The sequence below is a fragment of the Electrophorus electricus genome, chromosome 23, assembly GCF_041902795.1.
Source record: "Electrophorus electricus isolate QZ-2024a chromosome 23, ASM4190279v1, whole genome shotgun sequence".
NCBI lineage: Eukaryota > Metazoa > Chordata > Actinopteri > Gymnotiformes > Gymnotidae > Electrophorus > Electrophorus electricus.
In genome coordinates this window covers 10,502,501-10,527,912 of record NC_137519.1, presented here as the reverse complement: position 1 = coordinate 10,527,912, position 25,412 = coordinate 10,502,501, and the positions used below count along the sequence as shown (strand labels likewise).

The 25,412-nt window shown below is 44.9% G+C and overlaps 1 protein-coding gene across 6 annotated transcripts in view; it reads left to right on the top strand.

The window, feature by feature from the left end:
* si:ch211-186j3.6 (neural-cadherin) overlaps positions 1 to 25,412 on the top strand; it is a 146,035-nt gene that overhangs the window by 50,320 nt on the left and 70,303 nt on the right. For all 6 annotated transcript variants that reach the window (XR_004775435.2, XM_081706391.1, XM_035521097.2 and 3 more), the window contains 7 exons: positions 2,723 to 2,834; positions 6,330 to 6,579; positions 15,297 to 15,439; positions 19,518 to 19,690; positions 22,963 to 23,131; positions 23,958 to 24,128; positions 24,853 to 25,025. Coding sequence is in view for 5 of the 6 variants with exons in the window: in XM_081706391.1 (XP_081562517.1) it covers positions 2,723 to 2,834; positions 6,330 to 6,579; positions 15,297 to 15,439; positions 19,518 to 19,690; positions 22,963 to 23,131; positions 23,958 to 24,128; positions 24,853 to 25,025 (1,191 nt within the window). In the remaining variant the exon portion in view is untranslated. The remainder of the gene's footprint in view (positions 1 to 2,722; positions 2,835 to 6,329; positions 6,580 to 15,296; positions 15,440 to 19,517; positions 19,691 to 22,962; positions 23,132 to 23,957; positions 24,129 to 24,852; positions 25,026 to 25,412) is intronic.

The window sequence follows — 25,412 nt, the reverse complement described above, 5'->3', positions numbered from 1 at the left end:
TATCCCTGAGTTCTACTATTGTTTTTCTACGATTTGATTTCACTACACGTTTAAGCTATCGAGAATCACAATCATTCAAGATTTTTTTCTGACCACATTCCTTCAAATTTTTTATAATGCGTTGGACAATTCTTAACCCGATTATAGTAGTTTCAGCAATCTCCTTAGATGTTTTCTCTGCTTGATGCATGCCAATAATTTGACCCATCTGAAACAGATTAACATCTTTTCCACGACTGCAGGATGTGTCTTTCGACATGGTTGTTTAACAAATCACAAGCGACTCACTGCATCAGTTAGGGTTAAATAATTTGTTGCCAGCTGAAACATAATTACCCATGCAGTAATTATCCAATAGGAGGCTCTTACCTATTTGCTTAGTTAAATCCAGGTGGTGACCTTTTTTTTTGGCCAGACAGTGTATAACGTATTGAAGTACATCATTTAAAAGTGTAGAACAGTTTTTGTCCAATTACATTCATAAATTCTCTCTGTCAGGTTTGCCAATAATAATGTTAATAGCTATGTTTGAGCTGTTGTGTAATTAAACCCAAAACTGAATATATCTGTCCTAAATGTCATTTAGCTTATAATTAAGATGTATGCCATACTGGGTTCATGCTATTTATGGCTTCTCTGCCTGGTCATTGTCACTTAGCTTAAATGGATGGCTGAATTAGAGCACAGTAAAAAAGTGTAAGGGCAACGATTTATTTTAAGTCGGTGACTGATTAGTCTCGCCCTGTATCTCTCTCACAACAACATAACCCTGGAGGAGCCAATATTGCTCTTTCGAGGCAGAAAGCATGCTGCTCAGTGATCCATAGGTCTTCCCTGGCCTCAGGTGAGGCGGCCGATTGCAGAGCCATGTTGCTGGGGTGAGTGGGGGGGGGGGGGTGCTGTGATTGCCATGGTTATGTCTCCACAGGCACCTCAGGAGACGTCAGAAAAACCGACAGCTGTTCCTTGGACTTCTGTCCCATCCAGTGAAATGACATGTTGTGGGGGCTGGGGGTTGTGGGGGTGATAGAGAGCGAGCTTGATAAGGGAAAGTGTAGTTCCCAGTATCCTTGGCTCCTGTAGCTCTGCCTGCCCTTGTCATTCATCTCAGCCCGTCAGGCTGTCAGGTCTCCAGTTGGGTCTACGTCTTCCTGTTAAGCAACAAAACAAACCACTCCAAACATCCCTTTTCTCTGGGCTGCTCCCATGGCCACTGTCATTGCCTTGGGCTTGACCCGCTGAGCTGCTCAGCAGGTGGGCATCTGTGTCTGCAGTGAAGTTTCATGGTCCTGGATGGTTACCTAAGCCTCTACCCACGTGGACAGATGCTGCAATCTCACACTTTATAGAAGCTGACTGGCTCTCTTCTCAAATTCATAAACCTTTTCTTCATCACCTCCTGCCCCCCCCAAAAAATTGAATGTGTATTATTACCACAGGGAGAAAGGAGAACCTTGAAGTCTTGTTCTTTATTGCATGGACTCTTTGAACTGTATTTCTGCCATTGGGTTTTAAGTTATGGGCTTGTTAGAGAGAAGTAGGAGTAATGGTCAAGACAATGATCTGTCTTTCGGTGTTTGACCACTTCTGGAGGAGCTCAGTCTATTTTGATCTCCAGTTTTGTAAGTTACTTAGCAACTGGTAGTGTGCTTTAGACAAAGGAAAAAAATTGTTTTCTTTCTCTTTCACAGACACACACACTCACATACACAAAAACCCCCGAATGTTTTTAAATTCCATATGTAAATATCTTAATACAATATTTATAAGTTAACCTTGACAAAGTGCAACCTTAATAATTGAGCTCACTGTTTGAAAGCTGGATTGTGTATTCAGGCATGAATATCTACATGGGCATGAGCTCATAAGGGTTCTCTTTGGATCCTTATATTCTTTATGTATTATTAAATTAGTAAGACTGGTGTTATTTTTAAAAAAGTGTTTGACCACATAGAGCACGGTCCAAAATGAGCTGGGCTGTTAAGCAGGGATATATCTGCTTTTAATAAATCACTAACCAGTGCAGTAAGTAACATAACCCCATCCTGGGCCGTGTTTGATGGAATAAGCTATTATCATATCCCCATGGTAAAGATGTCAAGTACACTACCTGTGGAAAACAGCAAACTAAGAAAAAGGTGATAAATCTTTTTTTTATGTAATTGGTAGAATGAACTTCAAAAGGAGTAGACTGTAATTCATCTTTTAATACATTTCATCTTTAAGAAGTGCATTGGAATAGCCCGCTTCATGTTGTTTGTGACTACTTCATGCTTTACTAGGTAGTAGACACTGTTTGCTACAGGGGCACAGTGTGGTGGGGTTAGCGGTAAAAAGGCAACCTAGCCAAAGCAGCTTTACTGTGTGTCATAAGCATTCAGGACAATTATTGATGAATCCTTCCTGTTTAATAAGAGCTAGTCGCCTGCACAGTCAGAACCATTCACCAGAAATTCAGAATGTGTTCCCATTGCAACCTTCCCCGTATGATTTGGTTATTTCTTTTTCTTGCTCTCTCTCTCTGTCTCTCACCCTCCCTCACCACTGTTCACCATGAGATGGATCATATGTGCACTGACGTCTGCCACAGTGTGCACATCACTGACCGAGATTTTTGGCCTCTCCACGTTCTGCTGTTTTCTCTCTGCTTAACCTCTTCTGCCTGCAACCTTGACCAGTTAAAATATTCTCCTCCTCTCTTTGTTCTGTCTCTCTCACCCAGGTGCGTGTCATCATCCTGGATGAGAATGATTGCGTTCCCGAGTTCCTGCAGTCCATCTATAGCAAAGATGGAATCCCCGAGACCGTAACTACAGCAACGTCTCTCCTTCAGGGTAAGGCTCCACACAGGTGTGCAGCAGGGGTGATCCCAAATGCCCCAGCCCTTGGGGTATTGGCTTGATGCTCTCGAAGGACTACAAATAGACAACTGCACCTGAACTCAGTAACCTCAGAAGTTAAATTGTCCATGGAGTGTGCAGTTCTCTGTCCCTGCTATTCTGAGCTCTGTTAACGCTCTCTGAAGGTAGTAGAATTTTAGTGCATAATTGAATGGTATTAAAGTGACTGATGGTAGTTGGGTGCTGTCACGTTCTCTGCCTCTGCCCTGCCTCTGACCTGCCTCACACCATCTCGCTTGAATTTTGGAGCACCTGTTGATAACAATTGTGCTCACTGCTTGGCACCATATAAACTGTCTTTCCGATTTGCCATTAGTCCCTTCAGTCTGGCAACACTTTGGTATAGTATACTTCGCTTGTTTTGGAGACCTCTTAGTGTTTGGGTTTACGTAGCACCTCAGGGTGCTGCTTTGTGTTCTGAATTTTGTAACAGCTGTTTGTCCCTGTAAACTCCTCTCACGCTTGTCTACCTGCATGACTACCTGCTTGATAGCAGTAATCTGTATTTATCCTGATATTGGGGTGGTAAGACCTGTTTCAAACTCTAGAATTAGAGTGCTAATTCTAGCAGTGCAGAATACTCTAGGTGGTAGTTACATGAAAGTGAAGGTTGCACACACACACTCACACGCACACACACACACACACACACGCACACACCCCCCCCCCACGCATACACACATGCACAAACATACAGACACACACATACAAGTGTACAACCCACGCTAACACACACACAAACCCATCTGGATGAAATTGTGGATTCTTGCATTTCTTTCCTCTTAGTTTAGCACCATTTTTGAAGCACTATACTGCTAACATATCACTTTCATGTTCCAAAATTGCACATTGAATCTTTAAGCATATTCATTCGGTCTTGAAAGAACACACAGTGGAAAACATATGCCTCAGGCAATAGAAGGCCTGGGAAGCGCTTCACAGTCTGTTGTAAATGGGAAGTCACATGAAATGAGGTGGGAGAATAGGGAAATAAGAGAACTGCAGCTGCTGATAAAACACCTCCGCATCATAGAAGAGAGAGAGAGAGAAGGAGAGAGAGAGGGAGAGAGAGTCAAAACAAAGGCAGAGGAGCCCAAACAAACCGCAGACGCAGTTGCAACACTGTGCAAAGGTCTTGGAGCAAACAAACATCTTGCCGTCTCTCTGAAACCCAACACGGCCCTCGGCTCAAGGCGTGGAGAAATGAGGCCCTGGCAGACATTCTGAGGGATTAATGGGGAACCTGCTAGCAGCCGGAGGAATGTGAAGATGTACAGCAGGTGTCTCCGCTCAACAGGTTTGGCTAAAGCAGCACCTGCGTACCCGTCTGCGTGGGCTTCCAGGCGATTAGCCTGGAGCGCAGGGAGTCTCGCATGCTCTCCATGCTTCCTTCAGGTACCTGCTCATCCCGAGGTCATTGGTCAAGCATCTGTAATGAATGTGCAGGAAGTTGCATTAATATGCATCCACAGAAATAATCTGCACAGAAGGCTGAAAATCAAGAGGTAGATGTGTACGTTACACGTGTCATGGATTTCACATTGGTTTCTTGAATATGAAAACCATCAAATACCACCAAATCTCACATCCATGTGTTCATGCAATATTATTTCATTTTTTTTACATGTGAATAATAGCCAGTTAACTTCCCCTAGGACTCTACATTCTTTTAATTTTGTAGGTTTAGAGATTAAAGACCTGTGTGCAGGATTAGTATGATATGAGCAGGAGGACCTAATTGAACCCAAGAACTCAAGGTACTGAGCACACATTATATAGAAACGTATTAACGCTTTGGAAGAGAATGTGTAGTCAGACAGGACTCTGTTATGAAGGATTACTCTGTGGAGAAATGTGGGAGCACTCAGAATGTGGGGAAAGAATCCAAACATCTCGAGGCATATTTTGTGACTGAGTGTAAACAACAGCAATTCTTTAGAAATATTAGCAATTGAAGGTATTACAGTTGCTGTAATTTATCCAGCTTGCATGAGTATTTCAGCAAGTAATTGACAGCACATGGGGTTAACACTAACTCTCCCGCAGGAAAAAGAACAGCTATGTCTGTCCACTTATGTAATTTATAAGAAAGCAACATCACAGTATTTGGAGTGGCCCCCTCTTTCTCTAAGACTAGGGCTTGTGCCAGACAGTGGTGTGGACAACTATCAAGTCTTTTCTCTTGGAGGACACACATTATTCTGTAAGTACAAAGGGAGCCCTCATTACGACAACGTAATCTATAAGCAATTGGAGAATATGTAAGTCTGACACTCATGTTATGGAAATTGATTGGCGAGCAAGAAAATTGTGAAGGTCTGAATCCCAGTTGCAGTGTAATCTTATTAGGCTCCAAATCCAGAAATCCCTCATGGATATCAGACTTGTAGATTACAGCCTGCTCTAGAAACCAACTCTGCAATCAAGAGCACTCGGTGCCATATCGAGCTCAGGAAAGCAGGTTTGCCTCTTGGTCTTGGCAGCAAGTTGGCCTCATAAATAAAATAGATGATGTATTATATCTAAGGCTTTATTTTTTAGGCGTGATATATGAGTTGAGGTGGATCTCTTTAACATGTCTGCTATCGAGGGGACTGGCTTCTAATGCACAAAGCACCTCCAGGAATAATTTACTGCTGATTACAGAAGCTCATTTATTTAAAAACAAATTCCTTCACAAACCTCAGCTGTTTTCACTCACTCCATTTTTGATTTAATGATTGCATGTTCTAAAAACAAAGACACATCGTTAGCTTGTTTGATTTTGTTGGCCACCTTAGAATAATGGGTTATGCACACATGGCGAGATTTGGGCTGGAGTGGAATAATTTTGCTGAGCCATAGCGTTTAATGACAGCCGTTAACTCAATCTAACCTTTTATGCCATGCGGTTGTAAATAGGGCACATCTCTGAAGCACATCATTTATCAAATAAAATTCAGCAAAAAATGGGCCTTTCAGTTAGTGCAGAATCAGGGAAACTAGTCTCAGTATCGAGATATGTTTACCTCGGTTTTTCTTTGGTCATTTTTATTTATTTATTTTGGAGTGTTGATTCACAAATTGACTGCTGTGTATGCAGCTTTTCATATATAAAAAGGCCCAAGGCTGATTTGTGTTCTTCTATAGTTGTCGGATGCAATGAACCTCAGATTTTGAGATGTTTTGATTGCATGTCAGATCTACTTTCAAATAACCAAATCTTAGTTAAGCAGGTGACAACTGCATATACCTTATCTATTCCCATAGAGAAGCTCAAATATACATTGATCATGTTAGAAGTCTCTGTTTTCTGCCTCGTTCACTGGTTCTCTCCCTTCCCTCTCATTCCTCTTTTGTTCTTCTTTCCCTTATTTTCTTCTCCGTCTCTCTGTCCCTCTCTTTCTCTCTCACCCTCTCTCTCCAACACCCTTCGTCTCTTTGCCGCAGTGTCGGCCACTGATTGTGACTCGGGGCAGAATGCAGACATCACCTACTACACGCTCGGCTCCGGCTTCATCATCTCCCCCCACGGCACAGTCTTCCCTGCCGGACCTCTAGACTATGAGCGGCCCAACCACCTGTACGAGTTCGTGGTGATGGCGGTGGATAAGGGGGAGGTGCCTCGCACAGGAACAGCTACGGTGCGCCTGCGTTTGGCCAACGTCAACGACGAAGCGCCAGAGTTCTCACAGCCTGTGTGAGTGCGTGCTCTTGTAGCGCACATGGTCAAGCTGCTGACCACAGGAAGGTTATGGGTTTGATTCCCAAGGGAGCACACATGCTGTCATACTGATAAATATGAAACTTGCTCTGGATAAGAGCATCTGCCCAATGCTCTATATGCAGGTTTCTCTAGTTATTTGATTATTTTAACAGTTACTATTAATAAGTTCCGTTTTAATTAGAATCAGAAGACCACTGTTGCTGCTTTCTAATGTGTTTTCCTACCTCTTCAGGCAGTGTCTTCTAGTAACCATAATGCAGTGCAGCTGTACCACCACTGAATTCCACTGGCATGCTGGTTTCCATAATCCCTCACAGATACAGCTGCCCTGTGCTGCTGGGTCCTTCACTCCACATGCTGCCAAAACCCGTAAACCAAAAAACGATCCCGCCACTCGAGAGTGGCACTGTCACTCGCGATGCCTGCTGTCATCCTTCATATTTGCTTTGTCTGCAGCTCTCTCGTTGGGGGTAACTCCCCCAGCACAGGTCTCTGCGTCCCTGTGTGCCATTCTAATGCAGCTTCACCCTGTGCCTCTGTCTCTGGCTCTCAGTGTGCCGCTGATACAGCCCCATTCTGTGCTGGCAGTTTGGCCAGTTTATTGAAGAACATTTATATTCATACTTTTGTGATGGTGTCGACAAAATGGCTGCAAGAAGGTGCACTTTATTATCCATAAAGATAATAAAGATTCACATAAGTAACGACCGAACGAAAACAAAAGGTGAATGGGCTCAGCGTAGCTCTCGGCCTCGTTACTCGTTACTACAGGTAAGCGGGATTAGTAGGTGTAGTAGGTGTAGTAGGTGTGTGGTTGGGAGCGGGATTAGTGGGTGTATGGTTGGGAGTGGGGCAGGTGTGTGGTTGGGAGCGGGATTAGTGGGTGGGTGGTTGGGAGCGGGATTAGTAGGTGTGTGGTTGGGAGCAGGATTAGTAGGTGTATGGTTGGGAGTGGGGCAGGTGTGTGGTTGGGAGCGGGATTAGTGGGTGGGTGGTTGGGAGCGGGGCAGGTGTTTCCTGTGACCCTGTGCAGGAGTGGGCGTGTCCCTCCTTGTTGGAAGACCGGCTAACCGTGACAACTTTAATAACTTAAAATTGGAAGTGTAATAAAAACAAACAAAAGAAAAATAACAAACAGAATTAAACAGGATTGTTGCCATGTCCGTAATCAGCTGTGAGATCAACAAGCTCCAGACAGCAATCATAAAAAATAAACTTCTGAGCATTTTTAAAATGGTTGTCAGCTTCTCTGACGAGACAAGTCCCTGCTGGATTCAGTTTGGGCTTGTTATTTAGTGTCCACTGTGATTAGAGAGGGTGTGAGCCCCTTGCAACATCAGCACTTCCACTGACAGCAGTTGTAATTTACAATTACACATCAGGATGGCTGCAACCGGTCACTTCCACTTTTATTCAAATAGAAATATAAATAATTTTGCTGCATCAGCAAATACAGATACAAATATTGGGCTCTCTGCACCCTAATGTGTGTCTGGGTGTGTGTGTGTGTGTGTGTGTGTGTGTGTGTGTGTCTGTGTGCTGAGTTTGTGTGCATATGTGTGGATACGTATTATTTGCAACCACATCAAATATATTCAAATGCATGTGTGCATGTGCGTGTGTGTGTGTGTGTGCGTGATTGTGCGTGCGTGTACGTGTGTGTGCGCGTGCGTGCGTGTGTGCTTGTATGTGTGCGTGCGTGTGTGTGCGCGCGTGTGTGTGTGCGTGCGTGTGTGCACGTGTGTGCGTGTGTGTGTGTGCGTGCGTGTGTGTGCGTGTGCATGTGTGTACGTGTGCGCGTGCGTGTCTGTGTGTGCGTGTGTGTGTCTGTGTGCGTGCGCGTGTGTGTGTGCGCGTGTGTGCGTGTGCGCGCATGTGTGCATGTGTGTGCATGTGTGTGTGCATGTGTGTGTGCATGTGTGTGTGCGTGCGTGTGTGTGCGCGCGTGTGTGTGTGCGTGCGTGTGTGTGTGCGTGTGCATGTGTGTACGTGCGTGTGCATGTGTGTACGTGTGTGCGTGTGTGTCTGTGTGCGTGCGCGTGCGCGTGTGTGTGTGTGCGCGCATGTGTGCGTGTGTGTGCATGTGTGTGTGCATGTGTGCGTGCATGTGTGCGTGCGTGCATGTGCGTGTGTGTGGCCGCGTGTGTGTGGGTGCGTGCATGTGTGCGCGTGTATGCGTGTGTGTGTGTGTGTGTGTGTGTGTGCGTGTGTGTGTGTCTGTGTGCGTGTGTGTGTGTGTGTGTGTGTGTGTGTGTGTGTGTGTGTGTGTGTGTGTGTGTGTGTGTGTGTGTGTGTGTTGCTTCCCTCTGCTGAAGGAATCATTAGAATGAATTCTGGCAGGAGCTGTTGACATGTGAGCTCGTATAAGCCTATTGACTTTTTCTCTCTGCCTGCTGCTCTACCTCTGCCCTCTGCTGCAGTCCTTCCCCTGTGTCTCCCTCCCTCCTACCTGTGCCTACTGGAGCTCAGCTCTGTAAACAACCCCACATAATAACCCCACCTCCACCCAGCATAACCAGATACCCCAGCTTGCATGTCTCCATGCAGCCTGTAACCATACAGCCCATACCCGTGGACCCGACCTATGACGTGCAGCCTACGATGTCTTATATATCTCGTATTCCACTGTGAGACACCAGCGAGACCTAAAGTGAGCCATTTCACTAAGGCTGGCGTGCTGGCCGCACTACATCATTACTGTCGCTGCTTGTCATTTCTCATGTCCTTACCTGAGTATTCACTGAGGATGAGCGATATTTATAAAAACACCAGATAGGCAGGAGAACATGGTCAGCTGACACATATGAGACCCTGGTGTACAGTAATGAGCATAAGCATGTCACTCTGCAGACCCGAGGTCATTTATTTCTGCAATTAAAAAAAAAAAATCGTGAGCAACTGAAACTGCTAATTGTGCGTCTAAACCTGCCATTATGTTTTGAGACTGGCATGTACGAGAGTCCGGGGCGCTACTTGAAGCTGTCCGCTTTGGCAGTTTATTTGCTGGCCTTAATTTGCTTTGCAGTGTAATGGTTTGGTGTTGACAGATGGGTGGCTGAGCTGGTGGGGTGGCTGGATGTGAGACTGATGGCTCAGATAACGAGCGTCAGGGACGTGTGCTGAGGAAGTGGGGCAGCCAGGACCCCCACGCTCCTGTTGCCCTGATAACCTCCACGTGCGCCGTGCATGCATCCTGGCATAATCTGGTGTCATCGAGGCCATCACCCGCTTCATCGCCTGGGCTGGGCGGGGGGGGGGTGGTCCTTTTCTTCTTTTCTCACTGTCGTTACAGTCTGACAGGTGATCACAGTGCTTGTGCTCGGCAGACGTGCCAAGGAGCCATCTGAGAATGAGGCCTTTGAGCCTGCTGCGTCTGCTTTTTGAGCAAGTCTGTGTGTGTGTGTGTGTGTGTGTCTGTGTGTGTCTGTGTGTGTGTGTGTGTGTGTCTGTGTCTGTGTGTGTGTGTGTGTGTGTGTCTGTGTCTGTGTGTGTGTGTGTGTGTGTGTGTCTGTGTGTGTGTGTCTGTGTGTGTGTGTGTGTGTGTGTGTGTGTCTGTGTGTGTGTGTCTGTGTGTGTGTGTGTGTGTGTGCGTTCATGAGCGAACTTGGTCCTTTGAGCTGGATGACAAATTGCAGGTCGTCGGTGTCATCCATGCGACGGATGTTGGTGCGTGCTGACAGGGTGAGGAGGGGAAAGCCATGGCGTCTCCACGGAGACTACATACATCACCTACATGAAATGACTGTCAGCATGTCTCTGTTTGCCATCAGTCAGACCTGCACCATATGGGGTGACAAATTTAAACACTCGTTCTCTTCTTCTTAACTTCTATCCATCTTTATAGCTATCTATATTCTGGCTTCTGATTGCCTTCTTCTCACTCTTAGACTTTCATCTCCCTTCATCTATCACTTTCTGTCTCTTATTTTTTATTTCCAACTTTCTCATACTCTTCTATCTGTCTTCCTCTTTCGCTTACTCTCTGGCGCTCGTTCACGTTTTCGCTCTCTCATTCTCTCTTGCTCTCTCTGTGTCTGTTACTTTGTCTGACTATATGTCTTTCTGTATCTCCATCATTCACATTGTCAAACTGACTGAGATTAATTGTGGAAAAGCTGACTTTTCATTCGGTTGGAGCTCAAACCAATACACTTGAAGATACATCCATCTCTGGAGACATCTGTTTATTACCCCAAATTCCTTCCCATTTATCTTCCGGCAAGAGAGGAATTTAGCGATGAGAGGGGCCACGGATAAGAGAGCAGAGAAAGGTTTAAGAAAACACAGCTACTAATACTTGTAGCGTGAGCTTATTCTCCCCACATCTGTTTAACTAGCCTTCAGACGAGACTGACAGGATTTATGTCCACAGGAGCACTCGCGCCTCTGGCATCTGTTTGTATTCTCGACCTGCTAAGCGCCGAGCACGCCAGTGGGCCATCAGAGCTCTGTCCGCACCTGACCTTTATCGGCTTTGATGGACTGTTGTGCTCTGACAAAGAAGAAACGCTTTGACTGCTGTCCTGTGCAATGCGCCGCTGCCCTAAAAAAATGCCAGTAGTGGAGAAATGAAATCTTTAATGCTGAATGGAAACAGATAGAGACGGGTAGGTGAGTGAACGCATCCCAGTCAACCTGGTAGGAGTTCTCTCTCCTCCTGGTTTTTGATACTTTTGTTCACATGGAAAAAGTCTGTGTGGATAGAATTCTAAACTACCATCCAGCATGCAGATGGGGGGAGTAGGGTGGAGTTGTATCCTGTTGTGACGTTCGGAGGCTTAAGCAGGATGCGGGGACGAGACATGTCGAAACAGACATTTATCAACACACCTAACAACAATACGTAGCACGTAGGCTATATTTTCAAACACCAACAACATCCACGATAAGACAAAAGACTTTTATATACGCGAGACAATGACACACAACAAGGATCAGGTGTGAAACACGAGAGGGCGTGGCAATACAGACGAACACACATACACACATACACACACACACACACACACACACACACACACACAGACAGACGTTTGAGGGGGGGGAGTGGCCATACCGTGACACCTGCTTGTATCCCTGTCATTAGAGACTTCCATGTATAGGGTCATTTAAGCAACAGGAGCAGTTTGGTGGCAGAAAGGTTTTTTTTCTTTTTTTTTCTGGGTGTCAAAAAAAATTCTCACCAGTCATCTTCCAGTCGTTTGAACCCAGACACTTGTTCCACACAATGGGATCTAGAAAGGACTCTGTGTGGTAATTTGTACGTTCAGCTTGCCAAGTGTTGTCTACTACAGAAAAAAGGAAATCTACTGTTTTTGTTTTTCTTTTTCATAATTCCTCTGTTTTCTTTTGAAATGTTTTTTGAAATTCTTTAGTTTTTCTCTCTGTATCTGACTCTCTCTAGGTATCTGTCTCTTTTTCTCTCTCTGTTTCACTGCAATAGATTTGAAATGAAACACTGAACAATGAGTGTGCTCTTGATGTGGCATTTATGTCTGGAGTCTGACGCAGTTGTCTCTCAACATAACGAGCGAAGACATGGCACAACCTTTAAGCAGGTCTGCCACGAGGCAAAAAACCCCCAAACAAGTCAGATTAAATCAGAGACAGCCATAACACGAGGTGTGTAGAAAACGAACCTGTTCTGGTAAAAAGCAAGATCACAGTGGTGTGCCTAGCAAAAGCCATCAACCTATTAGACTAGACTGTGTAATGATGCGCAGTAGCTGATGACTGAAGCATGCTTTCAGTTATGAAGAAAATTCTCTTTTCAACCGTTGAACCGTCTCTAGGCATCTAGGGATAGACATGTCAGTGACAAAGTGCGGATGAAAGAAAAACCAACATGAAAAGCAAAAGACTGAGAAAAGGGTGACATGGGCCTGTGCGTGTGCTGATGGAATGGGCTCACTTGTCTTTATCGACGACCCGAATGCCGACAGCAGCGGCGGCAGCAGAATGAACAGAATGAGCTGTGAATTGCTCAGAAGTGTCTCAGCCACTCAGACCCAGCCAAGTGGGTGGTGCTTCACACTGCAGCTGGACAAGGATCCCAGCTAAAGCTATGCAGGTTTCTTTTTTAAGACCAAAAGGTATTCGTAAGTCTGAGCCCCACTGAGCAGCATAATCACGGAAACAGCCCCCAGAATCACATGCATCCCTCGCTTGTGAAATGGCAGTCCTTTAGTGTTACTTTCTGAATGTTTCTAAATTGAGTTTCTAAATCAGACCCAGCCCAGCCCAGCCCAGCCCAGCCCAGCCCACTAAGCACAAAGCCTTGAGAACAAGCAAAGCAGTTAATGTATAGATAGGTAACTTGGCTAAAAATGACTTCTTACAGTTAGTGTATGTGAACACATGAACTGGTACCGGAGTGATGCTCTGAGCTCTAGCTAAACGTGCTGTTATAATGTTAGTCTTCTTCACTGTGAAACCAACTTGGTGCCTGGTGGTCTTATAAAACTACATGACTTGGTCAAAAGATTGATGACTCCTTCTTTTCTCCCCTTAGGTAACATTAATGAAAAACATTTTCAAACAGAAGCTCAAAGACAAAAGTCTTTTCTTTTTCATCCAGTGTTGCTTTATTTTCTGCTGATAAAATTGTAAGTCTTAACTAACAATCCACTCAACTCCAATCACTTGGGGTTCGAGCCCTGAAAAAAAGCCCTAGCAACGCTTCTTTTCAAAATGTTTTCGCATGCAGTTTCTGACTAATTTGCAGTAGTTACAGAATAAATTTTGTGTGTGTGGGTGTGTGTGTGTGTGTGTGTGTGTGTGTGTGTGTCTGTGTGTGTGCACGTGCGTGTGTGTGTGTGTGTGTGTGTGTGTGGGTTGGGGCTGCCACTGTTCTGTACGGTGTTAGGACACAATTCCAGTAGAAGTGACATTTATCCTGACACTCTTCATAATAACTTGTATTGGCACATTGCTTGTGTAGCTCAGAGCACATGCCATTATTTAGAACTCAAGAATAATTACTCTTGAATCAACAGTTTGCAAAGAGACTCCTGTTTAGCATTTGCTCTGTTCTTTGGGAAATAAGAATGAACATAGAACATCTATCTGATGTATGTATAAAAAGCGTTTGACACACACAACAGAACATAACTTAATTGAGATTTATTTCTAGTAAATCTCCTGATATGGATGACATGGTGTAGTGGTTTTAACACTTTAATAAATTGTTAGTCATATTGATAAAGTTAACTGAGGCACCACCCTAACAGAAAATTAATTAATTTTAACTAATTTCTTAATAATTAATAATTCAGTCTTAAATCTGTCTCAGTGACTTCGACAGCATGATTAGAATACCACTCTTGATGCACAGTTGTTATAGCTAAGGTGTGTTTCTTGAGTAAACATAGATAGGAAAACATGAATAAAAATCATTGACTAACATTCTACTAATGATCAGAGGTACTGAGTTCACTTAGAATCTATATAATAAAACAAATATAACAATGTAACCAAACCAAAATTAACCCAAATGATTTATGTGGCTAACTAGGTTAATAAGACAAAAAAAAAGAAGAGGAATAAAATTTTTTTTTTTTTTAAATAACCTGTGAAAATGACCAACCGGACAGTCTACTTATCAACCCAACAAATACCAATAAAGGGAATTTAATAACCAAATGAGATTTGTGATGTGAGAGCATGACTAAAAGTAACAGGAAGACTTAGTAAAGAAGGAGGAACTGTTGTGCAACAACTGCAGGGAGAAATAATTATAGTATTGAGGAGGCTGCATCACTGGGGGAGGGAAAGAGTTACTGATCTAATTTTGAAATTTAAACAGTCTCATTACTATTGATACCAACCGGTAACGTAAAAAGGCACATGCCTGTCCTTATGACTCGCTGGGCTCGACCATGTCAAACCGTCCGCAGAGAGTCTGTTTTTCATCAAAACCCTCTGGATGGCACTGAGAGAGAGCGTCCGTTTTCCATCAAACCGTCTGGATGGCCCTGAGAGGGAGTCCATTTCGGTCGCACTGCTGGCTCCACGCTGCACGAGCGATGTAGGCCGATGGCGATGAGACGGCCAGGCTTCTTGATCCGTGGAATTGGATTTTCAGAGCTGGCTCAGTTCGAGAATCCTAGGCCTTTTTGAGCAGGTCTTCAAAAGTAGGAGTTTTGGGTGTCAGTGGTCATGTGTCCCATCCTTGCTTTCGATGATAATTCTTAATGGATTATCGCTGACCAGAAACACAATGTTGTGAATACCACTTGCAGTGACTTGCCTGTGCTTTTGAAAAGTTACCCTTTTCGTCCTTTCTTTAAAATTTTGTTTGTGCATATGGGAGCTGTTGGAACACACAGGAACCACCTTACAATTCTCTTCTTGTCCTCCTTGTGTGCTCTCTTGGAAATTAGTCTCATTCTTTACTACATGCATTCATTAAGGCATAAGTAAGACCTCCAGAAGACACTAGTTTCTGTTGCTAAGATACTTGACTGGTAATCTGCAAGTTTAAACCCTGCCACCACCAAGTTGCCACTGTTAGGCCCATGAGCAAGGCCATTAACCCTCAATTGCTCAAGTTATGTTCTTTGGATAAAAAGCTAAATGCTGTAAATGTAAAATGCGACCCCTCCCAAGAGATATTCATTTGTGTGTGTGCATGTGCACATGCTTGCATACGTGTGCGTATGCATTTATGTGTGTGGTCTTTTCCCATTCAGATATCGTACTTTTGTATCAGAAGATGCTGGACCCAATACCTTAGTTGCAACGGTGCTTGCTAAGGACCCAGATGGTGATGGGATCACATACAAAATCTCATCAGGCAATGAAGAAGGCAACTTTGTCATTGACAGTCAGAAAGGTAAGCTGTCTCTCTCTCTCTCTCTCTCTCTCTCTCTCTTTCTCTCAAAGCAAAAGGTATGGTGTATTCTCTCATGTACCAACATGGTTCGTGATTATACACATACCACACCACAGTTTCTTAACAAAACCTATTCTCTCTTCTCCATCTCTACGTTAAGGTGCTGTGTTTGAACCCCAAAGGCTAAATCACTAGTAATTTCTCTTAGCAAGTGGTTGAATCGTGATAGAGACAGGGAAAAAACCTTAAGCAGAGAAGGAGACTACACTGCATTTTGCTTCAGCATTGCTTTGCTTTCAACACTGCATTTTGCATTTCACTTTTGTTATTGTATTTCATTCAGCATAATGCTATTCAGGGTGATTAAGAGCATACCATGGAGTTCATCTAACCTTGCAAACCAAAGGCAACAGGAATGTTGTGAAGAATGTTGCACTTTTAAATCCTTCGGTTTTCTGGAAATACTATGTTGGGATTAACGCATCAAATCCAAGGTTATTAATTCAGTTACTCTATGGCTTTAAGGAGTGGACATTAAAAAAAACCCCTTTGATTATTTTTTTCTAACATACATGATACTTGCTTTTGATAGGGATGATACATTGGGTGAAAAAAACTATAAGAACTTTTACATTTTAAGAATATTTTTAAGAATTTAAAGATGCCTTTTGATGGAACAGTTTGGATGGAACAGGAATAAGAAATAATCTACACAATTGCAGACTTCTTGTGCTGCTACCTGTGCTGGAGGCTTTTTAAAATGTATTTTAGAGTGTGTGCTTATTGCCAAGCAAACTGCAAACATACTTGGGCAACTATTGAAGGACTAGTATTGTACCCAAGTCATAACAGTGGCATTTGCGTGATATCCACATTTTTTGCAGTGTTAAATGTCATAATTTTGTCTTGATTTCACTGTGAATCTGAAGTTTTTTTATTCATTCATACAAATATGTTCCAGTGTTGTAAGATAAGGGGAAGAATTCTAGTTGTCGTCCTCTGTGAACGTACACATACATGCATGAACAAAATCTCGTGAGCAGAACATCACGAGACCTCAATGTCCAACCTGAGAGAAATTATTATTATTATCATTATGATTATTATAATTGAATTCAGGTGCGTCTCTGTGCATTGCTACAGCGGGCACGCTCTGGCATTCCCGAGAAGAGTCTCTCCGTGATGCCGATTCAGTGATGCCTGTTCCCTTATTCTGACATCAAAGGCTGCTTTTATTGTGTCCTTTTTCACAGATCATCAGATCTCGGCCTCTCCCATAACTATTTCAATCAATCCTTAGACTCCCCCTTTCCTTTGTTAGATATGTTCCGCCAGCACTCGATGGCCACTGTTAATTTGACTGTAACTCACAGAAGAATATGTTCTGTTTGAGTTAATGGCATTTTAAGAATCCAAGCAGCCGAGTCAATAAGATGATCGGGGAGTCATTGTATTAAAGGCATAAATACAGTGACTACATTTGTCTGGGTGAAGGACATATTTATCAATGCTCGGGGAAATGTTTACCCTGATAATCAGCCAAATCGTCTCTGGCATACCGTACCTGTCAGTTTTTTACATTTTATTTTTTAGAATTCATTTTTTGTTGTTTAATTATTATATATTCTTATTTGCAATGTTTTGCTTTTCTTTTGTTCCTAGCCCAGCAAGCAACGCAGAGTTAAAATGGCTTCCATCATCTCAGTGCCTGTCGTTGTGGGACCACATAAATAAATCAAAAACGATTGGATGTGTGATGTGGGAGACAGGCTTCTAACATTGTACAATAGCTTATAAATTGACTAATTACTGCAGCTGGGGTAAAACCTAACCAGCAGCAAGTGCTCTGCTCTTTACAGCGAGCACGCATGAAACAAGATAAGGTCTGGAGAATATGAAGTAGAATAATTCATGAGTGGAGTTTTTGATGTTGTGTCTCCCTTTATGATTAGTATTTATTTTGATCATCTGGGTTATGTAAAATGAAACAAAAAGAGAGCTTCTTCTATAGCCTTTCACGCTCTGTGAAGAGCCAGTTACACGGTGCCCTCTGCCATGCGTTTTGGGGGATTTCAGACTTTCTGCTGGACTGTCACTGCGTCGGACGGCTAGTTTATTTAACTTGGCTGTGTCACCTTGCTCCTGAGCTGCTCCAGCTGCTTCAGGGATGGGTGGAGGGCAGCTGGCTCTCTCTCCCTCTCAGAATGGGGCGGATTTGGGGGCAAGATGCTGATCGGAGCTGGCACAGGCTGCGAGGCCAGTGGCCATCCCCCTGCCCTGCTCCATCCAAAGCCACTTTTGCTCATCCGCCCCTGGACGAATGATCTCCGCCTTTGCTGTGGTGCTGATATGAGCTGGCTGCCGGCGTCGTGCCCCACAAAGAGCCATCGGCTAACGCAAAATGTGCACACTCAGATACGGCACACTCACATATGCGCTCATACACACTCATACACATGCATGCTCCTTTATCCACGAGCATTAGTTGCCGCATGGTATACACCACAGTATGTGAATATATAACACAGGAAGACAAACAAATTTAAATCCACTTATAAAAAAATGTTTGAATTCCAATTCCGATGCTTACCTTCACTGGCATGTTGTTATGCATGCTGTTTTCGGTAAAGGTGCTGTATATGTGTGTTCATTTGTGTGTGTATCTATTTCATCACCCACACACTGAATGCATTATTGCAGGAAACTAGCACACATTGGCTTGTTAAGGACTGCTGGCAAAGAGGGCCCAGCTGAGCCTAAGGCATTTACAACCTGCTGTTGATACAGCTGTCTATACCGATGAAGCTTACAAGACTCTTCCATAGGCATATGTACACACACACACGCACACACACACACACACAGACACACACAAATTTGCGAACACATGCATGCACACATTCCCTTTTGTGCCTCAAACCTCATTCCACTGTGACATCGGTTGGAGGAAAATAATTCAGATTGAATTAGAATTGATTACAGGTTTTTTTCCTCCTCCCCACTGCAGCAGCACCACAAAAGCTCTCTTGCGGCGCATCAGAGTCCGAGCAGGGCTCTCAGAGCAGGGCTCTGAATGGGATGGGATCCTCCCATGCCAGGTCTGCTTCAGTAGTCGCGTGCCTTCCTTTAATGTTCCATCGCTGCTAGTCTGAGATAGGAGTCGTCCAGCTCTGCAGATTAGAAGCATGGGCGTGATCACACATGACAGGCCACATCCGGGAAAGGGGTTGGTTGGGCGGGGGAGTGATCAGGAGGAGACGTATAGCAGCATGCGCAAGGTCATCAATGCGCCTGCTCCCACTGTCACTGAAGATAAGCCACCGTGTGTTTAGCAGGGCGGCAGCACGCGTGCACAGCTGGGAAAAGCCCACGCACACATGCACGCTCTAGTATACATGCAGGGTGGTACAGTGGAGCAGGGTTTATGCACTCGAGCCTGGAGAGCATGAGATGGATTTCCGACACATGTGCACACATATACTGCCTTCCACAAATTTTCACTAGGCCAAAAGGTTCACAGCAACAGGCGTGCTGCCCTTACGGGCATTTGCATAAAGAGCAGAGACCCGTGTGCTGACTGTAGGTGGCATGGTGAGGGTCAGGCTACAGCTGTGTCTGAGTCTGCAGTGAGAAAGACAGAGAGAGAGAGAGAGAGAGAGAGAGAGAGAGAGAGAGAGAGAAAGATGAATAGAAGTAGAGGAATTACTGGAAGGCAATCTGTGTCTGGAAGCCAACAGACCAAGTACGCTCCTGCTGTGGTCAAAGATTTGTTTTATCCGACACTGTTCATAAACACCTCTTATCTTCATCAGACGAGACGTAATTGAGTGCATATTGCATTAGTGCAGGATCAAAATTCATGATGCAAATACCCCCCCCCCCCCCCCCCCCCCCACACACACACTGGATTTAACCCCATGGGCCATGCAGAGTTATTAAATCAGTGGGCTTACACAACCTTGTGTAAAATCTCATGTAATTTTGTCATTTTCTTACTTTTTGGGAGTGAAGTCTTTCTTTCACCATGGCTTTCACCGAGGCTTTGTGTGTTAAACCCCCTTGTGACTGTGCCCCCCAGGGCTGATCCGTCTCCGCTCCACCCCCCCACCCAAACTGCAGGGGGTGGAATACATCCTGAACATCACAGCGATGGATGACAACACCTCCGGTGGACCCCAGTCCCTCTCAGCCACTGCCCAGGTCATTGTGGGAGTGGACGATGTCAACAACAACAAGCCTATATTTGAGAAGGTACTTCTATACTCTACCTGGCTATTTGGTTATGGAGCTCATTGAATGTCTGAATTGTACACTGGCCCACTTCCTTTCACCATTTCGCTCCCTGCTCCTGTTTTAGGGCTTTCCTTTTCTCCTCTGAAGCACTTCTTTAGCACCGCTTGTTTCTCTCTCTCTCTCTTTCTCTCTCTCTCTCTCTCTCTCTCTCTCTCTCTCTCTCTCTCTCAGTCCTCATGAGAAGTGATTAGCTAGCCTATCCGCACTATTCCTGGATCATCTAACAGCCTTTTTAATTAAGAGCTTGAAATATCTGCCGACTCATCACAGGCCCACCCGTGTGCCAATATCTCAATTTTACGTGAGACGTGCGGGACCCAGGAGAGGTTTAGAGGGCTTGGGGGGGCTGCTCTCAGACAGCTCTAGAAGAGTGCTGAGATGGAGAGCTCCTTGGCATGGCAGGGCACACTGCCATGCCTCTCCTCTGCCCCTGAAGCGCTCCGCGCCAGTCCCGGGGTGAATTAGGCATTATTCCTTTTTTACAAGGTAGATTAAATGGCTTCTCACTTGCTCACCTGGAGTGGAGAGGTTAACGAGACAGAGGCCTAACCTATCCCCTAAACCCACCACCGATCACTCCCCCGTTCAAAAAACTTGAGTGGCATTATATCCAAAAGACAGAAATCTCTCATATCCTGATCACTCCCTCATACCCCCTGCCCCTCCCCTCCCTGACCACGCCCTCATAATCAATGCCCCTCCCCTCCCTGACCACGCCCTCATAGCCCCTGCCCCTCCCCTCCTTGACCACTCCCTCCTACCCCCACACCCTTCTCTTCCCTGACCACGCCCTCATAGTACATGTCCCTCCCTCCCTGACCACGCCCTCATAGTACATGCCCCTCCCCTCCCTGACCACACCCTCATCCTTCTCCCCCTGCTTCTGCTTTCATACTCTGACTTGCTCCTACATTCGCAGGTTTTCTGTCTTGTCTTGCATTCTCTCTTTGTCACCCCACTTTCTCTTGTGCGTCCTTTAACACTATCATCCTTTTTTCCTGGCTAGCTCCCTCTCATTCCTGCTCTCCATGTGGCATGCTGGAAAATATGTTGGGTTAGTGTCCTCCCCTCCTGCTCCGATACTCCCCAACCCCCCAACCATGCCTCTGGCACGTGGCTTTCCTCTGCTCTGCGCCGCTGGCTGAGAACCAGGCTGCTCCTATGTGCAAGAGAACATCAGTGGCTGCTGGAGCTCCCAGGAGATCCACCCTCTCCCAGGCTCAGGGCCTGTTGGCATTACTACCAACGAGGGGTTGAGGGTAGACCATGAGGTGCGAGTAACTATCTCAGCTGAGTAGACAACACAATGCTCTCAGTATGGGCTCGGTTAGATAATACCAGGTTTAGAAAAGGGGGTAGTGGGAAGAATGCAAAGACCTGGAACTCGGGATATCAAAACTAGGCTGGTGGACTGATAGCCATCTGATTTGGGAATTGCTCATGGATCTTTTTTTAATCTTATTACTTGTTCATTTATTTATATGCAGCCTTTGTTGTTTGCAGTTCTATTTGAGGTGTATAAATTTAGAGCCCTCTAATGATGGAGGAATTTTTTCTCTTTTTTTCTTTTTTCATTTTACATAATACACACACACACTGACACACACACACACACATACACACACACACACTTCTAGATGAGGATGATGAGGAAGGTGTGTGGGTAGTGGAGTGAGATTGAATGATCCGGGTTTATTCCAGGAGTCTCAGAAGATTTGGAGAGGATAGAATTGATTTAAGGAAGCTTCAATTATAAAACACAGATGAACCTTTGCAGAATAAAACAGAGAAGTCCAGGCTTCCTATTCTCCTCCTTGCCTCTCCTTCCCTCTCCTTCACACTTGTTCCCTCTTGTTCCCTCTCCCCTATAGTTCCCTCTCCTTCCTTCTCGTTCCCTCTCCTTCACTCTTGTTCCCTCTCCTTCACTCTCATTCCTCCTCCTTCCCTCTAGTTCCCTCTCCTTCACTCTCATTCCTCCTCCTTCCCTCTAGTTCCCTCTCCTTCAGTCTCATTCCTCCTCCTTCCCTCTAGTTCCCTCTCCTTCACTCTCATTCCTCCTCCTTCCCTCTAGTTCCCTCTCCTTCACTCTCATTCCTCCTCCTTCCCTCTTGTTCCCTCTCCTTCACTCTCATTCCTCCTCCTTCCCTCTTGTTCCCTCTCCTTCACTCTCATTCCTCCTCCTTCCCTCTAGTTCCCTCTCCTTCAGTCTCATTCCTCCTCCTTCCCTCTAGTTCCCTCTCCTTCACTCTCATTCCTCCTCCTTCCCTCTAGTTCCCTCTCCTTCACTCTCATTCCTCCTCCTTCCCTCTTGTTCCCTCTCCTTCACTCTCATTCCTCCTCCTTCCCTCTAGTTCCCTCTCCTTCACTCTCATTCCTCCTCCTTCCCTCTAGTTCCCTCTCCTTCACTCTCATTCCTCCTCCTTCCCTCTAGTTCCCTCTCCTTCACTCTCATTCCTCCTCCTTCCCTCTTGTTCCCTCTCCTTCACTCTCATTCCTCCTCCTTCCCTCTTGTTCCCTCTCCTTCACTCTCATTCCTCCTCCTTCCCTCTAGTTCCCTCTCCTTCACTCTCATTCCTCCTCCTTCCCTCTAGTTCCCTCTCCTTCACTCTCATTCCTCCTCCTTCCCTCTTGTTCCCTCTCCTTCACTCTCATTCCTCCTCCTTCCCTCTAGTTCCCTCTCCTTCACTCTCATTCCTCCTCCTTCCCTCTCCTTCACTCTCATTCCTCCTCCTTCCCTCTAGTTCCCTCTCCTTCAGTCTCATTCCTCCTCCTTCCCTCTAGTTCCCTCTCCTTCACTCTCATTCCTCCTCCTTCCCTCTAGTTCCCTCTCCTTCACTCTCATTCCTCCTCCTTCCCTCTAATTCCCTCTCCTTCACTCTTGCTCTCTCAGTTCCCTTCCTTTTACCTCCTCCGCGACAGCTCCTTTGCTTCCCCCTGCCCTAGGGTTACCTCTCCTCTTCCCCCCCTCCCCATCATATGTTTTGACTGTGGGCAGTACAGTCACAGTCACAGCACAGTCATGTTATGTCACATGCTTTTACTGTGGGCAGCGACTGTGTTCACTGAATTTGACAAGTATTAGCCAAATGCATAGCTTTGAAACACAGAGTCTCTGAGTGCTTTGTTTCATCATCGTGTAGTTTCAAAGTGGTTTCTGTGGCATCTCTGACACTCTCACTCTCTCTCTCTCTCTCTCTCTCTCTCTCTCTCTCTCTCTCTCTCTCGATCAGTGTCAGCGGTATAAGGAGAGGGCGTCTGTTCCTGAGAATAAACCGGCAGGGACGGTGGTGCTACAGGTGTACGCGGTCGACGCAGACGAGGGAGCCAATGGGAAAGTGACGTATGGCTTCATGCACAGAGACAGCGCGGTGCCTGCTTTCAACATCGACCCTGACACGGGTACCGCAGACGAATCCTCTCCCGTTCTCTCTCCACATGGCAAATCGGAGCCTCATTTACTGAGTCTGCTCACATGTTGAATTTGTTAAGTACAGTTTGAAAAAGAAAATTAAGTTAGGATAACTCAAATAAGAGAATTCAGTCAATTTTTACTTGAGTAAACCCCACTGATCCAGTTTCACCGTCATGGGTGTCTCTTTGTAAGGCACCATACATTTAATGTTTTTTAGTTAACATAACGTCTGTCCCTCATTATGTTATTCTCTGCATGTGTCCATCTGTCTTTTTTTCTCTCATCTCTTTCTTTTTGGCCTTCTCTTTCTCTCAACCACACTCATCTTGCTCTACCATTTAGAAGTCATATGTGTTGAAGTGTTTTCATGAATCCCATAGTTCAGGCTAATTCATATTAATCATAGCCTTTTAAAATGTGCCAGCTCTCAAATGTAAAGAAGTGACAGCATGTGGAAACTCCACTCAAGCTATCTTTCATGAAACATTTAAAAGTTTTTAAAGTGGATAGAAAAAGAAGAGGAAAAAGAAGACTAACTGAAGTATATGATGCTCTCTCTCTCTCTCTCTCTCTCTCTCTCTCTCTCTCTCTGAACCTTTGACTTCTATTGTACATTCCGGCATTAACGGGTATGATAGCTCACAGGGTTTTGAGTGTGCTTTACTGTATGTAAAAAAAGAAAGGATACATGTCTGTTGCCCCTCCACTTTGCAGTTTCTCAAAGCATTTCACAGGTTTGTTTATATCACCTCAGAGCCATTAATGTTTAATTGGTCTTCATTTTGGTGGACCCTCTTCTGGTGCTTGCCGTAGGTGTGATCGTGACAGCAAGGAAGTTTGATAGGGAGCGTCAGAGGGAGTATGCGGTGACGGTCACGGCCACAGACCAGGCGGCCGAGCCCCTCATCGGCATCTGCCAGCTGAATATTATCATACTCGACGAGAATGACAACAGCCCAAAGTTTGAAACCCTGCGCTATGAGTGTGAGGGCTCTTCTCTGCTCACTGCACGCAGCACACAGCACACAGAGCACCCACAGCAGTGTAGTGTCTCGCTGGAGCCCTTTGGTCACATTCTGTCCTTGAAATATTGCAACTGGGCATTCTAGCTTTGACATGGAACGTCCAGTATGGTCCATTATTCTGAGTCCATTACTAACAGCTGAAGAGTCTGATGCAAGGGCAGTCTGAAGCACTTTTAACAATTTGGCACAAACCACTTCAGCGTGTTCATCATTAGAAGTGCCAACAATACAGCAGAGAGGCAGGCAAGCATTGGTTGCTAAGAAAAACAACAGGTAAAACTGTTTCAGACATCAGTTACCATTAGAACAAAATCTTAACAATTTTAAAAATGAACCAAATGGTTTGTGAACAGGATATTTAGATATATTCCAATTTCATACAAGGATTTCTCTACCTGCAAAATATAATGTATTTTGGAATAATTGGTATATGAGTAAAAATGTGCAAACTTTTGCATTAGTTTTTGATGAAAGACATCGAAATAATTACCTAGTCATTGGTAATGGGCTCTTAAGACTTTTATGTTCTCTTCCTGAAAACCTGCAAAGCACAAATGTAATGCAGACTAATCTGATTTAATTCATGCTAAAGCATGGCCCAGATTTTTCTCTCTATTACCACGCACACCCTCCTTTCCCATCTCTGATTGGATTCATTTGTATTCTGTGCTCTTTTCGGACAGACTTCTTGCGGGAGGACACCATGATTGGCACCAGCTTCCTGCGTGTGGCGGCGCATGACGATGACTACAGCACCAATGCAGCCATCACCTACTCCATGTCTAAGGAACAGCCGGAATACCTGCATGTCAACCCCGTGACGGGCTGGGTTTATGTCAACCAGCCCATCTCTCAGGTCAGCGTCTGTTGTCGTGGGCATACACACACACACACACACACACACACACACACACACACACACACACACACACACACACACACACACACACACACACACACACATACACAAACACACAGAGGAATCAGTAATAGGGGATTCAAAATCTATGGATATCTGGGGTTAGGGAGAAAATGTAAAATCTTACTGGAAAAAGTAATGTTGAATGGGGAGAACAGGCCCTGTAGGAGTTAAATATGGTCACGTCTTGGGATTGGTTTTGGAGAGTCTGCATTGACTGAGTGTCTTTGACACGCCATCTAGAGTTACCCTCGTGTGGAGTGTACTTTTCAACCCTAATCCAGCCCTAATCTTTTTCAAGTGTTCCCAAAGACCTTGATAAGC